The 15,173-nt window shown below is 38.4% G+C and overlaps 1 protein-coding gene and 1 non-coding gene across 34 annotated transcripts in view; both read right to left on the minus strand.

Annotated features, from left to right (window-relative positions):
• Window positions 1–15,173, minus strand: part of CNOT1 (CCR4-NOT transcription complex subunit 1) — a 91,671-nt gene that overhangs the window by 15,697 nt on the left and 60,801 nt on the right. For 18 of the 33 annotated variants that reach the window (XM_078358360.1, XM_078358356.1, XM_008985965.5 and 15 more), the window contains 15 exons: window positions 14,089–14,268; window positions 11,741–11,857; window positions 11,359–11,469; window positions 10,865–10,942; window positions 10,514–10,691; window positions 9,568–9,698; window positions 7,518–7,814; window positions 6,353–6,493; window positions 6,156–6,260; window positions 5,433–5,552; window positions 3,728–3,919; window positions 2,713–2,855; window positions 2,078–2,186; window positions 1,811–1,980; window positions 631–883 (listed from right to left, as the gene is read on the minus strand). In XM_078358360.1, the coding sequence (XP_078214486.1) occupies window positions 631–883; window positions 1,811–1,980; window positions 2,078–2,186; window positions 2,713–2,855; window positions 3,728–3,919; window positions 5,433–5,552; window positions 6,156–6,260; window positions 6,353–6,493; window positions 7,518–7,814; window positions 9,568–9,698; window positions 10,514–10,691; window positions 10,865–10,942; window positions 11,359–11,469; window positions 11,741–11,857; window positions 14,089–14,268 (2,325 nt within the window). The remainder of the gene's footprint in view (window positions 1–630; window positions 884–1,810; window positions 1,981–2,077; window positions 2,187–2,712; window positions 2,856–3,727; window positions 3,920–5,432; window positions 5,553–6,155; window positions 6,261–6,352; window positions 6,494–7,517; window positions 7,815–9,567; window positions 9,699–10,513; window positions 10,692–10,864; window positions 10,943–11,358; window positions 11,470–11,740; window positions 11,858–14,088; window positions 14,269–15,173) is intronic. The other 15 variants (XM_078358367.1, XM_078358363.1, XM_008985967.5 and 12 more) reach the window with 1 other exon arrangement.
• On the minus strand, window positions 12,878–13,012 carry LOC118149800 (small nucleolar RNA SNORA46). Its single transcript, XR_004737516.1, has one exon. It is a non-coding gene; the product is annotated as a small nucleolar RNA SNORA46 (small nucleolar RNA).

Raw genomic sequence — 15,173 nt, forward strand, 5'->3', positions numbered from 1 at the left:
GAAAGGAGCCAGTGACAATCAAAAACAGAATGCTAAATGGTACTATGGCTCCCTTTTCCTGTTCATCCTATTCACAAACATTACTGCCAAACCTGATTTTCAGCTAGGAGCTTTATTCTTAAGACTTTAACTCAAAGTCCAATTTGCATTAAATCTAATGAAAAGAAATACTGGAAATTATTGTCCAAAAAAAAAATGTCACTACGTTTAAATAGATATTTAAACTAGAAAATACCTTAAAACACTCGACCATTTCAATAGTTAAGCATTTTGTTTTACTATATCTTTTTTTTTTAATGTGGGCTACTGTGAGAATTTTACATATTTATTAGCCCACAGTCCCATCAGTGCTAGTAAAATTACATTTGGTAGTTTCATTATTCATTATCTGACCCATTGTACTTTGTAGCTGTGACAACTGAAATGGAATATACAGAACCAATAATGGGCAGGAAACGTTGACTTTACTGCTTAGTGATCAACCATGAGAAAACAGACTATAAATTTAACCACATAATGATGACATTTTGTATTTGCATGAGTATGGAAGTAACTGTCTGACAACAGGGATGTAATACTGAGCTTTAATACTGGAGGCATCACACCCTACTTATGTTGAATAAAAAGCACCTTTCTTTCCAAAAGCTCTACCTGTCCAACAAACGCAGAGAAAGCTTTGGTACTGTCGCGGCCAGCTGCTGCTGAATGGTAGAGATTCACCCATTCCCTCAGAAGATACTCTGCCTTCTCCCTCAGGCCCGGAGGGTCATCGTACTCTGAGGCTTGAGAGATCCCAGAATGCATCATAAAGTTTGGGCCTCCATGAGCACGATCAATCATTGCTTCATAGTTGGATCGCACTACTTCCATCAGCTGGGGCAACCTAATACAATGAATCCATGGTGAAAATCAGTCTACTCGTAGTTGTGATTTTACAGACACAGATGGATAATTTACTTATTTAACAGCAACCAAAAGAGTGGTTTACCACTTCACTTTACCACTTCCAAACTGAAGCAAAACTATCCTTCGTCTCTTCTTATCTGCTTATGAGTACATAACATGCAAATGGCTGCCCTCAGTTTAGCTACTTCTTACCCAAAATATATGTTCATTGAAATGTAGCTGATGTTCAGAGTTAATAAATATTCACTGCTTGTCTAGTATGTACCATACTTTCTTTATATTACTTCTCTTGATTTTCAATCATTCTTTGAGAAATTATTTCCTTTTTATATAAGGAACAGATTGCTAGAGCACGGTGGTTCACGTCTGTAATCCCAGCACTCTGGGAAGCCAAGGCGGGTGGATCACGAGTCAAGAGATCAAGACCATCCTGGCCAAGATGGTGAAACCCTGTCTCTTTAGAAAAACTAGCTGGGCATGGTGGCACATGACTGTAGTCTCAGCTACTCAGGAAGCTGAGGCAGGAGAATCACCTGAACCCAGGAAACAGGTTGCAGGGAGCCGAGATTGTACCACTGCACTCCAGCCTGGTGACAAAGTGAGACTGTCCCAAAAAAGAAAAAAAGTTTAAGGGGGGTTAGTCAATTTGCCTAAAATCAGAAAGCTTTTAAGTGGCATGACCAAGGCTTAAACACAGGACTCTGACACTAAGTCTGGTACCATATGTACTGCTCTATGCCAAAAAGGCTTGGCAGTAAATTAAGCTTTTGCCCTTACCAAAGTTACTCACCCACAGCTTGTTGGTAAAGCAGTTATAACAAGTAATGTTAGTAAGTCTGCACATTCATTCCTAAAGATACTAGACTACTAAATGCACGGGGATCTCAAAGCATTTCATCCTCACCCTTCTGGAGCATTGCCTCTGGAATGAGCATTAATCCTCATGAGGGTCTCAATGGTGTGGAACAGATCTGCCTCGGTAACATGGGCAACACTCCTTTCATCCACCAGCAGGATTTTCACCAATTGCATAGCAAATGCCACAGCCATGTAGTTTAAACCATTCTCCATTGACTGGCAACACAGAAAACACAGTTTGAGAGGGAAAACACTTAAGAACAAACATAATTCCCAGAGTCCTTTTGTCTTTGCAAGTAAATTCCTTCCATACCTGCGCTAAATGAAGATCATACTGTTGCATATTAACCAAATGATTGCGAATTAGCAGCTCCACAGCCTCCACATTATATTTATATTCATCCCGACATTCAATTAGGCACCTAGAAAAGGTTCAAATGTCTTTAGTCATCTAATCTTTATACAGTATGGCTATACTGTATAAAATAAAGTACTCATTTTACTCAATGGAAATTTGCTCCAAATTAAGAATGCCTTGAGATTCAACTGCAAATCAGTGTCCAAATTTAAAAACAGCCAGTAATGAACAGAACAGATAGCCCAGGCTTTGCTTTCAAATCCTAGGAAACAGAGGATTCCATTTAAGACATTAAAATACTTATACATGAATACCACGTCTGAGAAATCACTGAAACCTTTTAAAACAATGACCTACAATTTATTCCCCAAAACAAGGTACTGGTTTTTTCTATATCCAACATGAGGAGAAGGTAGAGACCTGATGGAAAATAACTACTTAACAATTCTCACCTCTCAGAAGTAGAAAGTTCAAGTGTCCCTCCCATCTACCTACTAGAAAAAAGGGAAACCCCTGGACATATCTATGTTATCTATGTCGAAAGGCAATCGAAGTCCAACACTCACGACTTTTCCAAGATGACTACTGACCTTGTGATCTGTTTGTTGCACCATGGAGACCCATATGCTCGGCCATCCTGCAGAGCTTTTAGTACCAAGAGGTGGCATTCCCTGTAGCGCAGCAGAAGGTCAGCATCAGCACCACTTGTGGCATCTAGTAAGCCCTCTACAGCCTATGTGAGAAAGAAAGTGTTCAAAACCATGGCAAATACAGTGCTCAGCCCCAACTATCAAGGCCAGAAATCAAATCTCAATGCCCATTACCAAATACCTTCCAAAGCCTCAAGACTGTCCCTTCCACTTTCCAAACATCCTTTTCAGTTGCCTATCACACATACTCTAAATTCTACCTAGTTAAGTTCATTTTGTGTTCTTCATTTTCATAAAAAGCTCTGCTATAGTTAAAACCCAAGGCTCCCTACCTATCCTGATCCAAATTCTTGGATCAACTTATCCCTGCAAATCTAAAGGGCCACTGGGCTCACTGGCTCATGCCTATAATCCCAACACTTCAGAAGGCTAAGGCATGAGGGCTGCTTGAGCACAAGAGTTTGAGAATAGCCTGTGCAACAAAGCAAGACCTGTCTCTACAAAAAAATTAAAAATTATCTTGGCATGGCAGTGCACACCTGTAATCCCAGTTACTTAAGAGGCTGATATGGGAAGCTCACTTGAGCCCACGATCACATCACCGTACTCAAGCCTGGGTGACAGAGAGACCCTGTCTCTTACACACACACACACACACACACACACACACACACTCTCTCTCTCTCTCTCTCTCTCTCTCAAGCGCTATCTTTTAAAGGTTCTAAAAATCACATTTCTAAAATATCTTTAAGAAAAATATAAACATTTCCAACTTTACCATTCAAAACTTCCATGACTGCATTCTACACTGGAAAAAATAAGATCACCTACTTATAGAACTTGATTTCTATTATGAATTCTTAAACATTACTGCATAAATATGCAGATGGTGGTGCAGGTCACTAAACATTTACACACCTAACATTTTTATACAAGTAACAGCTTAAGAACCAACCTTTTGGAGCAATCCAAGAGCAGCTATGGCATCCCGAGAGTTTCGAGATAAAACTACAACCTCCAAGAGACTTCGAAGAGCCTGAGCTTGAGGGTTCATGGCCAAAGTTGGTGGGATGGCATGTAGATGCTGCTCCAGTTCTGTAATACACTTATCATAAATCTGAGCTACATCATCTGTTGCCCAAGCTTGCTGTTTTAGAGAAGGAAACAACCAAGAAGAGACAAAAGAATGTTAAGGCTTTTTATTGCATGTATCAAATGGAGGTCTATTAATATGTTTACTTCCTTTTTCTTATTTTGACATTCAAACATGGAGGACCTCTTCTAGTCCTTCTTCCTGAGCTATTCAGTATTAATACCATCAGGTGGGCAGTATAAGGCAGGCAAAAGGGAAGAGGTGTTTCATTTGAGACAGGAAAACCTGGCAGACAGCAGCATAATCAAGTGATTGAAGAGATCATCAGTAATAATGAGACAGACTGAGGGCAGCACCACCTGTATCATCTACTAAAACCTCTACATCCTAAGAAAATAAGTATTCCAAACCATGAAAAATATCATACTCAGTCCAACTGTCAAAGCCTGATAGGACAGAGTAAGAATACAGGATTACTTCTGAGTTATTCCTATTTCCAAAAAAACGCATTACCTGAATCTAGTCACGAGAATACACTGGAGAAACAAATCAAACCATGTAGAAAATAATTAGCCTATAATCTTCAGAAGTGTTATGGTCATGAACGATTAAAAAAAAAAAAAAGAGTTATCTACACCAGCTAGAACTGAGGGAGACTTTAAAAATATGACAACTGAAGAAATGTGAAATTCTAAAACAAGTCTTTTAGTACACATTACTGGGACACTTGGTGAAACTTGAATGAGGTCTATGAATTAGATAGAGTAAGGTATCAGTATTCACTTCTGTGCTTAATGGTTGTACCATGGTCACACAGAAAAAAGGTTTTGTAAACAAATATAAACCAAAGGATTCAGGAGTGATGGGGACATTAGGTCAGCATGTTACTCCCAATTGGTTCAGGGGGAAAATGTTTTTTCCCTATATATCCAAGTTTTCTTTCTATAAACACCTTTGAAAATTTTAGGAAATTCTTCTATTTAAAAAGCAGGGGAAGGCTGGGAACAGTGGCTCAGACCTATAATCCTGGCACTTTGGGAGGCTGAGGTGGGTGATCACTTGAGGTTAGAGTTCATATCTAGCCTAGGCAACATGGCAAAACCTCATCTTTATAAAAAATACAAAAATTAGCTGAGCATGGTGGCACACGCCTGTAGTCCTAGCTCCTCAGGAGGCTGAGGTGGGAGGATCGCTTGAGCCTGGGAAGTAGAGGTTGCAATGAGCTAAGATCATGCCATTGCACTCCAGCCTGGGTGACAGGAAAGACCCTGTCTCAAAAAAAAATTAAAAACAAAACAAAACAAAACAAAAAACAGGAAGTTATGATGTTACCATGCAAATTCCCCTAATTTCCCCAAACATTAAAGTTAAATCACCCATGTCAATTTTTTCCTTAATCCCCTATATGTCATACTTAATTGGACACAAAGAATACCTACAACTCAACAACTATGGGTATTTTTTTCCTGTAAATTATGCTCCGAGGAAGCAAGTGAAAAATATATTAAATGTCAAAAACATTTAAATTAATTGGTAAAATACTCAATTTAATCTAATACACATTTACCTTCATGGGCTGAGCTAAAAATCCTGTGGGCTGACTTAGGTCATTTGTAGGCAAGAAGCCAGGAACATTGCGTGCAAACTCTTCATAAACAGCCAGCTGCTTTGGGTCCACACCACCAACCTTGAAAGAAGAAAACCTATTTTGACAGAATTCGCTCAACAATCAAAAGAAATTGTTTTGAAAGTGGAAGTCTGCATATGGGTAAGCCCAGGGACACAAGAATCATTACAACATATAACAGCATGACTAAGCATGCATGCACACACAAACGCAGTTCAGAAGAGGGCTTTCCATTTCCCTGAATCCTGCTAAGAGTCACCCGCATTTGTAAATTCTCTGTTTCTCTTGGAAAATGCCTCATATGGGACGATGCCAGTGCAATTCTCCCTTGGAGCTGGTAAACATTATTAGTTTTCTCACTGTCTCATTGGGAATAATGAGCAACTATTAATGTGAGAAGCCCAAGCTGGGAAACATGAAAACTAGCAGACACATAGACTCCTGACAGTAGTAGGACTTCAACAACTTTGGAGAAGCAGGGGCATTTAGAGCTATTTCATACCTGCTCCACAGGCAGCTATTTAGTGAAATGGCTATCAAGTTAAGATGTTTTCTCATAAACAACATTTAACCCTGCTGTCCTAGTCCCATTAAGTTCAATCAACAAGAACATTAAAAATAAAGCAAAGATGGGGCGGGGAGAGACAGAGCCCCAATTCTCACTTTCAGCCTGATTTGCTCTGGCATCCGTTCGGCTTGATAAGTTAAGACAACGGGATCACAGTATCTGCGTCCTTCTTGCCTAGCATGTTTTCTCAGCTCAAATTCCTGCAAACAAAAAAAGTCACTGAGGTTCTTGTTATAAGGCACTTCCTTAAATTAAAAAAGAAAATCTTAAAAGGCAAATTCTAAACACTTACAGTTGCTAATCTCTTGTCCATCTCAGGGCCTGCTTTTTCTACTGCAGTCTTCTGAATAAAACAGCAAGCCAACTCACAATTGTCCTGAGCCAATTGAGCAGCTGCCTGATCCATCATCTCCCTTTGTTGTGGGGAAGCAGTCTATTAATGGGGAGGGGGAAATAGAAGGAAAAAGACTTGAAAGTTGATGTGGACAGACAGGATAGTAGAAAATGCAGCAGTGCATTTGGCAAATGCATTTTAAATTGCGGCTCTACTTATAAATCAGCTGTGATCTTGAAATAGTCTTAATTGCTTCCTCACTTGTAAGATACAAATACCCTATACACCTTATCAGTTTACTGTGAATACGCCTTAAAATCAAGAAAGTAGGCCAGGCGTGGTGGCTCATGCCTGTAATCCCAACACTTTAGGAGGCCAAGGCAGGTAGATCACGTGAGGCCAGGAGTTTGAGACCGGCCTAGCCAATGTGGCAAAACCCTGTCTCTACTAAATAAATACATAAATCATCTGGGCATGGTAGCACATGCCTGTAATCCCAGCTACTTGGGAGGCTGAAGCATGAGAATCACTTGAACCTCAGAGGTGGAGGATGCAGTGAGCTGAAACTGTACCAATGTACTCCAGCCTAGGCTACAGAGTGAGATCCTATCTCATGAAACAAATGTTAAAAACAAACAAAAAAATCAATAAAGCAGTAAACAAATTATTAATCATGATACCTGAATTATTAACCATGGTATCTGAGAGTCAAAACTAGTAACTGAATTATTTGAAGAAAGTATGTACACATGCAAAATCATTTTAGTTCATTTTATAATGGCCTTCTCAAACAGCTTTAATCTAATTCTTCCTGGTTAACCGAAATGAGATTGTTAGATAATATATTTCCTTTTTAAATCTTTACTTAAACCAACAAATATTTGGGTATCTACTATCTGTCGAACACTGTGTTGAGGATATAACAGCCAAAAAAAAAAAAAAAAAAACCCAGACACGATGTTTTGCCTCACAAAATTACAATCTAAGATGACGAAAAACATCAAACAAATATGGTGAGTATTAAGAAAAAGTGCTAATGCCCAGTGCCATATACAGACAAAGAAAAAAATTCTTACAAACAGTAATAAGTTTTGTACCTACACCAAGGAAATAGCCAACTTACACGAAGGGCTGAGGCAAAACTGTTTTTTAGGTTGGTAGATATGCTCATGAGCAAAGGTTCTCTGCAAGTAATCATAGCCATTCCAGCTGTCAAGTTACGCATCATGTGATGAGCTGCTATTCGCATTCGAGATTCCTCCGAATCCAGAGCAAAATCCTTCCTGACTATTTGCTCACAAGTAGTCATGGCAATCTTAATTGATCGATCCACCACAGGATGGACCAATTCCTGGACAGCCCGTTCAATTGCCTGACGCACACACTGCTTCAACTGTGGATGGGCTTGAAACAAGGGAATCTGGGGGGTTGGGGAGGACAAAGTCAACACCTTGTTTAAATAAGACAATCCAATTCCTACTGGCAATCACACTCATGATTCTGTAAATCAAGGTTAACCAAAAACTACTAATTTCTACTTAAAATTAACCAATGGAAAAATTCAAGTAACAGAAATTGGGCTCCAGTATTCAGTATACCCTGTGACACACAATAATAGGTATGTCTATTTTTTTTAATCCAAGTTTAATGAATAAACTGTTTGTTATAACATGCATTAACTACTTAAAGACACGCTACTGGCCTACTTAAAATTTGTGGCTCAAGTATTCTTAAAAGAAAGCAACTTCTCTACTAGCTTGGGAAAACATAAAAAGAATAAAGTTTATAGAAAAAAACTTCCTACAAAAACGATTAAAATTAAAATTAATTCATCAGATTAGTGATCATTTTACAGTACCCACTGAAGTGCTTGGCTTCACTTGAAAGACTGTTTCTAGGCCGGGCGTGGTGGCTCACGCCTGTAATCCTAGCACTTTGGAAGGCCGAGGTGGGTGGATCATGAGGTCAAGAGATCGAGACCATCCTGGTCAACGAGGTGAAACCCCGTCTCTACTAAAAATACAAAAATTAGCTGGGCATGGTGTACGCGCCTGTAGTCCCAGCAACTCGGGAGGCTGAGGCAGGAGAATTGCTTGAACCCAGAAGGCGGAGGTTGCAGTGAGTCGAGATCGTACCATTACACTCCAGTCTGAGTAACAATAGCGAAACTCCGTCTCAAAAAAAGACTGTTTCTAGTCTTTTATTGCAGGTATAAATTATGCCCCAAAACTTACTTGGTCCCTTTAACTTACTGAATTTGTTAAAAAAAAAAAAAAAATTAAACCAGCATATAATAGCGTTCAGATCACTGATGAATCACAATTTTTAGATCTAGGTGTCTACTGCCTCCCACGCCAACTCTGTAAACTAAATATGTCTACAGGGATGGGAGTTGGGGGGAAAAGGTTAAAATAATTTCTCTGATACCCTTCCAATTCGTTTTAATACAAAATGTTGTATGTATTTATTAATGTTACTCTTGTATTTGTGAACATTTTCAGTTTCTAAAAATGTAAGGACCATGAAAACTCCATTCACCTGATTCTGGATTATATGTTCTCTTAAGTAGAAAAAGGCTAAATAAAGATAACAATAAAATGTCCCCTCGAATGTACAAAGCAAATACTAAGTATAGGGAAAAGTACTGATGAGAGGTCATCTTACATGACCTTACTGTATATCAGACCTCCTTCTAGAACCAGGCCACAGTAACATAACTCAAATCACTAAGTCCTACTTCAAGATCTTAGCCTAGAAATTTTATACACAGGCACAATCAGCTCATTTTCAGCCTCTGGCTGGAGGAAATGGCTTATTGCAGAAGGCTAAAGTGATATGATAAAGAAAATAAAAAGCAAAAAGCTACGGTATATACATTAAACATCTTTTACTCTGTGTAAGGAATTCCTAAAGAGTGTGATTATATTCAGCTAAATTTTAGTATCATGGGTTTGAATATGGGGAACCAATGTAACCTATATCTCATCACTCTACTTTTTAAGGGAAGAAGAAAAATCCCAGCTGAACTACATAGCAGTTCTAGATCTCCATCCTCTCTGACAAGCTCTACAACCTAGGAATCCAGAGGGAAAGGCAAAGAGCTGAAGAAAAGGTAACCAAAGTTTACCTTATCATAAACTAGAAACCGGGAAAATGAAGGAGTGTTTACTTACTGTTGGATTTAGAGTAATGTGGGGTGCCAGGCCGGCAAGGGAATAGACATTGATGTCATGGTAACTGTACTGTGGCTGTGGTGGAACCGTGGCTGTACAAGTAGTGTTGGTAGCTGGTGTAGTAGAAGTTGCTAAACGTAAAGTAATAAAAAGAGATTTTAAAAGTACATTTATTGACTTTACTATAAAATTAGCTCATTATCTAATTAAACTAGTTAAATAGGGGGATGAGGGGAGGATATAGCGGGACTGTTTTTCCCTCCCTGGAAGAGAAATTGTTATTTTAACAGAGATAGACATGAAGCATGTAAAAGTATGTCAGTGACAGTGCCCCACAGAACAGAAACCACTGAGCAGCCATGCCACAATATCAGAGCCAAGTCCTACAAACTTAGTCTATATTACAGATGTCTGTTTTCAACCTAGCCTGTTCCTTGGTTTATGTGGGGATTCTGAGCTGCTGAGAATTGAGAAAGAAAGAAAAACTCAATTTATTCTAACTACAACTCCCAGTCAATCAATTGTCCTGCATCCTTCTCCCATCTTCTTCCTGTAAAATAGTCCATTCCCTTGGCAAATCAAGCAGCTCTGGCCATCCCCAGATTTGAGTGGTTAACAGACCATCATCGTATGCAATTATTTCTGGGACATCACACAACAAAGGAGATAACCTGACCTAGCCTCCTTTTCAACAAAAGAGATGAGAAGCAACTGATTAAATCACATTTAGTTAGTATTATGCATGAACTGCCAGAATGGAATCTAAGAAGGTAACACAAGGCCTAGTCATTACTTTTGCTTGATAATTAGAAGGCTCACCAAAAAGTATACAAAGTTCACCACTACATTATGTGAGAAATTACAGTTTGCTATATAGGTGGACGTGTACCATTTAAGAGAATATCCTGGCTAACAGAAGCCTTCCTTCACTAATTAGCACACTTACTTGTGGTTGTGATAGGAGGGAGCTCTTCTGGCTGCTTGACATCTTTCTTTGGAGCAGAAAGTTGCTCATCTAAATTCTTCAGGCGATCTTTATCCTTTAGGAGGTTTCCAGGTTTTAGCTCATTGATGTCTAATGCAAGGTTTTTGCAGAGTACCTCAATTTCAAACTTCAAGTTTAACTGCATAGTTCAAGAATTGGATTAGAATTTTTAAAACAAAATTTTAGTTTTATTCATAATTTACTCTACTTGCAGTTATTATAGTATTTCCCCCAACATACCCTGCCTTCACTATAAGTTTCAATAATGTGAAGGCAAAGAATGTTCCAGAGGACAAGGAAGCAGTAAATTACCTTTAAGTCATGCTCCTGATGTAGCTCAGCTAATACATTCATAATTGCCATTGTCCAAGGGTTTGGTGGCCTAAAAACCTAAAGAAAAGCTATTATGTTAAGCTGGCCCAAAAGGTGTCCTTTAATTTGGATTATTTAAAACAATTCAACACAACATAAAGTGGTAGGGGGAATAAAAGAAACAAAAACAAGAATTTAAAAATAACCAAAATTAAACACTTAATACCTATGTAGCCATAAGAAAACCCCTAGCCTTCTCACCTATATCACATTTCAAAAATAAAACAAAACAAACAAAAGAAAAACCTAAAGCCAACCATTACAATCTTTCCTATTTCACCCAGCCTCTCCAATTGGAATTCCAAGTGCCAGAAAGGATAACAGACTTAACTACCTTTACCTCACAAGAACTAAAGATATAATCTCCTGACCTTGTGCTAAAACAAAGCAATGCTTAGAAATTAGCCATGAATAAAATATTAGAATCTACTCACCACACTACGAATGCTAGACTCTAAGACTTTGGCAACAAAGGGCACTACATAGAGCAATTCTTGTTGTCCTTTAACATAAGCCTCTAGCAGCAATGATTTCACATCCAAGTCCTAGAATAAGAAAAATACTTTCAAAAGCTGGGAATATACTCCCAGAAACGATTATAATGTAACCAAAGTATTCTGCCAAGCTCATCCCGAAAACAGCAATCAAAATAATGTCTAGTCCTTGCCTTACAAAAAGAGGCGACAATTCAAAACATGGGCCAAAATCTTATAAAACCACAATAATCATTAAATAGCTCCAAACAGTCAAGACTTGTAATCATCATAACGTGCTGTATGAAGATTTTCAATTTTTACACATTTAGCTGAAACTTACAGTGTGTAAGATGGGTTTATTTTTAGCTAATGTGATCATTCCTAGCCAATGTCCCAAGTTCTTCAGCAAAGAACGATCTGAGAAATTGGCTGCAGCTTTATCAGAGGTCAGGAGCACCTGAAATAGTGTAAGATTAGGAAAGATATGAGAATGAGCTTATGAAAAAGAATTCAACTAAGTATTTGAGAATTCCATTATGCTACTCTAAAGACAAGTTGTCATTTCTAAGAACATGCCCAAAAGTAGAATTACTCCATATATCATTATCATTTTGTTGTGTTCATCATTCAACAGTGCCATTTTTACCTTTAAGAAGTCTTTACATTTTATTTTTTCAAAATAGGTAATGCAAACACATTCAAAAATTCAAAAAGAACACAAAGTTAAAAGTGTCAGGTATCCTCCCATAGAAATGTATTTTCAACTCTGAAAACCCTAGCTAGGTTTAAAGCAGACCTAACTGCAAAGCTATTTTCCAGTGCAAAATTCAATTTAAATGAGGATGATAGCCAGGCTTGTTAAGTCTTTAAAGGCAGCAGGCATACAAAGGAATATAATCAAATCAGCCTCCTATTGCCATCTTCAGTATATCCAGGTCCTTAACAAATTTCTGTAGCCAACTAAGATAACTTTCTGAGACACAGTATAATACTGTTTATATGTTTCTTTCCAAATTTCTTAAAAAAAACAAACAAAAAAAATTTAACTGATTATTCAGTTATTGTTTTTCTTTTTATCCCCCCCGCCTTTTTGAGACAGAGTTTCACTCTTGTTGCCCAAGCTGGAGTATAATGGCACGATCTCGGCTCACCGCAACCTCCGCCTCCTGGGTTCAAGCGATTCTCCTGCCTCAGCCCCCTGAGTAGCTGGGATTGTAGGCATGCACCACACTAATTTTTGTATTTTTAGTAGAGACAGGGTTTCACCTTATTGACCAGGGTGGTCTCGATCTCTTAACCTCGTGATCCACCCGCCTCAGCCTCCCAAAGTGCTGGGATTACAGGCGTGAGCCACTGCACCCGGCCTATATTTAAACTTTTGTTTAAAAAATGAGGTCTTGAAACTTTATCGAAGATATGTGGAAACTTTTATGTATCCCAACCACCCTTGCTATCAGATAACAAATACTAAATAGAGTCATGTTCCTTAACTCCATACAGCAACAGCAGAATGGCACAAGTCAGCTGTGCAACAGAGAGCCAGGAATTCTTTTGCACTACAGCGTAACCAAGAATGGGGAATATTCCCATCCACAGGTTTAAATATAGTGCTGGTTTCTAAGCCAATATCCCAAGTTATTGAGCAAAGAATGACCATAGCTATATGCTGATTCTGGAATGTTTTCTTCCTAAGAAATATGTGATGGTTTAGAAAGTAAAATACTTAAATTTTTTTGAATAAGCCTCAGCTCAGTAGAGTTTGGCCTTAAACTGCACAGAATCCTAGACAGCAGCTATTCCACAAACAGATTTAGAGTCTAAAGGTATCTGGCACTTGAATACCACAAGATACCAACAAAAACATCCAGAACCGTATTGTTCATAATAGTTCAAGTGATTAACCACTCAAATGCCCACTAGCAATACAAATCCAATGGTTTTCTGTCAGACTGTATTTTCTACTTTTTAAAAAAGAGGACCTGGGGGGTGAGGCGGGGGTGGCAATGGTGACTCATGGCTATAACCCCCAGCACTCTGAAACAAGAGCCAGGACAGTGGATCACCTAAGGTCAGGAGTTCAGAACCTGCCTGGCCAATATGGATGGGGGGAAAAAAAATCTCTCTACTAAAAATATAAAAATTAGCCAGGCATGGCGGTGCGCCTGTAATCCCAGCTACTTAGAGGCTGAGATGGAAGAATTGCTTGAACCTGGGAGGCGGAGACTGCAGTGAGCAGAGATCACACCAATGTATTCCCAACCTAGGAAACATAGCGAGCCCCAAATCTCAAGAAAAAAATGAAAGAAAAAACCAGGGGACTACAGCAAAGAACATTATCATGAATAATATCCAGGGTAGGAAAAAAAAGCAAGTGAAAAGGATGTAGAGGGTGATGCCATACAGAATATGCTCAGCAATATTATGCTATTTATGCATAACAATGGTAAAATTCTAAAATCATACATGGCATGACAAAAACAATTCATAATAGTGGTTACTTTCAAAGAAAATGCACTGGGCATGCTTCTTCATAAAATTTAGTTCCATGTAAGAAACAATCTAGAGCAATTTCCATAGGTACCTAATATTGATAACATATAAGGGAAAATAGCAAAAATCCTACCTATATCATCAGCTATTTCCAAATTTGAAACAATAATTTAAGAAAATATAAGAAACAACTCTTACTTTAATGTTTCTATAGGTCTCATTCAGAACCATCTTGTTAAATTCAGGATTCTTCAATGTGTCAAGAAAGTTTGAATATAGGCTATGAAAGTTTGGCTCAATACTGACTCTCTTCATAACCAGATACTGTGAAACCCAAGGCATAAATTCTTCTTTCACGGTTTCCTTTAGCTCTTCAACCTAGCCGGTCAATATGACATGGGAAGCACAGAATTAAAATAAGATTTGGTTTCTATGAACCATACTACACAGCACCTGGCTCCGTGCAAAACTAACTTATATGCTAAAGCACGACTATCCTTCACACCAGATAGATGCTACAAAGAAAAAGGGTATGCTCAGTTCCATAGTCAATCAGAACTCAACCTGTAGGTGATTGGCAGTGAAACATCTATGGTCATTTTCAGCTGTAAAATTACAAAATATGTGCAGTCCCCCATCTCCGTGTAAATTACTAATCTACAAGCTGCCATTAAAAGACCTACATTGTAAGAAAAGATGGTTCCAGAACTGTTTTCCTAAATTTCCATCTCTAGGAATCCTTGGCTAACTCTGGCTTTTCCAAGTACAGTTGACCCTTGAACAAGGATTTGAACTACATAGGGTCAAATTAAATGTCGATTTTCTTCTATTTATACCTCCGCTACCTCAGAGACAACAAGAGTTCTTCTTCTCCTCCTCAGCTTATCCAACATGAAGATAAAGATCTAGATGATCCACTTCTACTTAACGGTAAATACATTTTTCTTCCTAATAATTTTCTTCAGAATATTTTCTTTTCTCTAGCTTATTTTATTCTAAGAATATAGTATTACAGGCATACAACACAGGTGTTAATCAACTATTTGTGTTACCACACTAAGGCTGGTCAACAGCAGGCTGCTAATAGTTAAGTTCTGGGGGAGTAAAAAGTTATGCCAGGATTTGGCTACATAGAGGATTGGCAAACATAACCCCCCCATGCTACTCAAGGGTCAACTATACTCTTTTACCATATAATCTGAGAAGTCAAGTAGCAATCTTTATGCTTTTCACAATGTCTGCCTCAGTTACCAGTTTGTAATAAATACTCTCAATATTCATTG

This window comes from Callithrix jacchus, chromosome 20 (genome assembly GCF_049354715.1).
Source record: "Callithrix jacchus isolate 240 chromosome 20, calJac240_pri, whole genome shotgun sequence".
Lineage (NCBI taxonomy): Eukaryota > Metazoa > Chordata > Mammalia > Primates > Cebidae > Callithrix > Callithrix jacchus.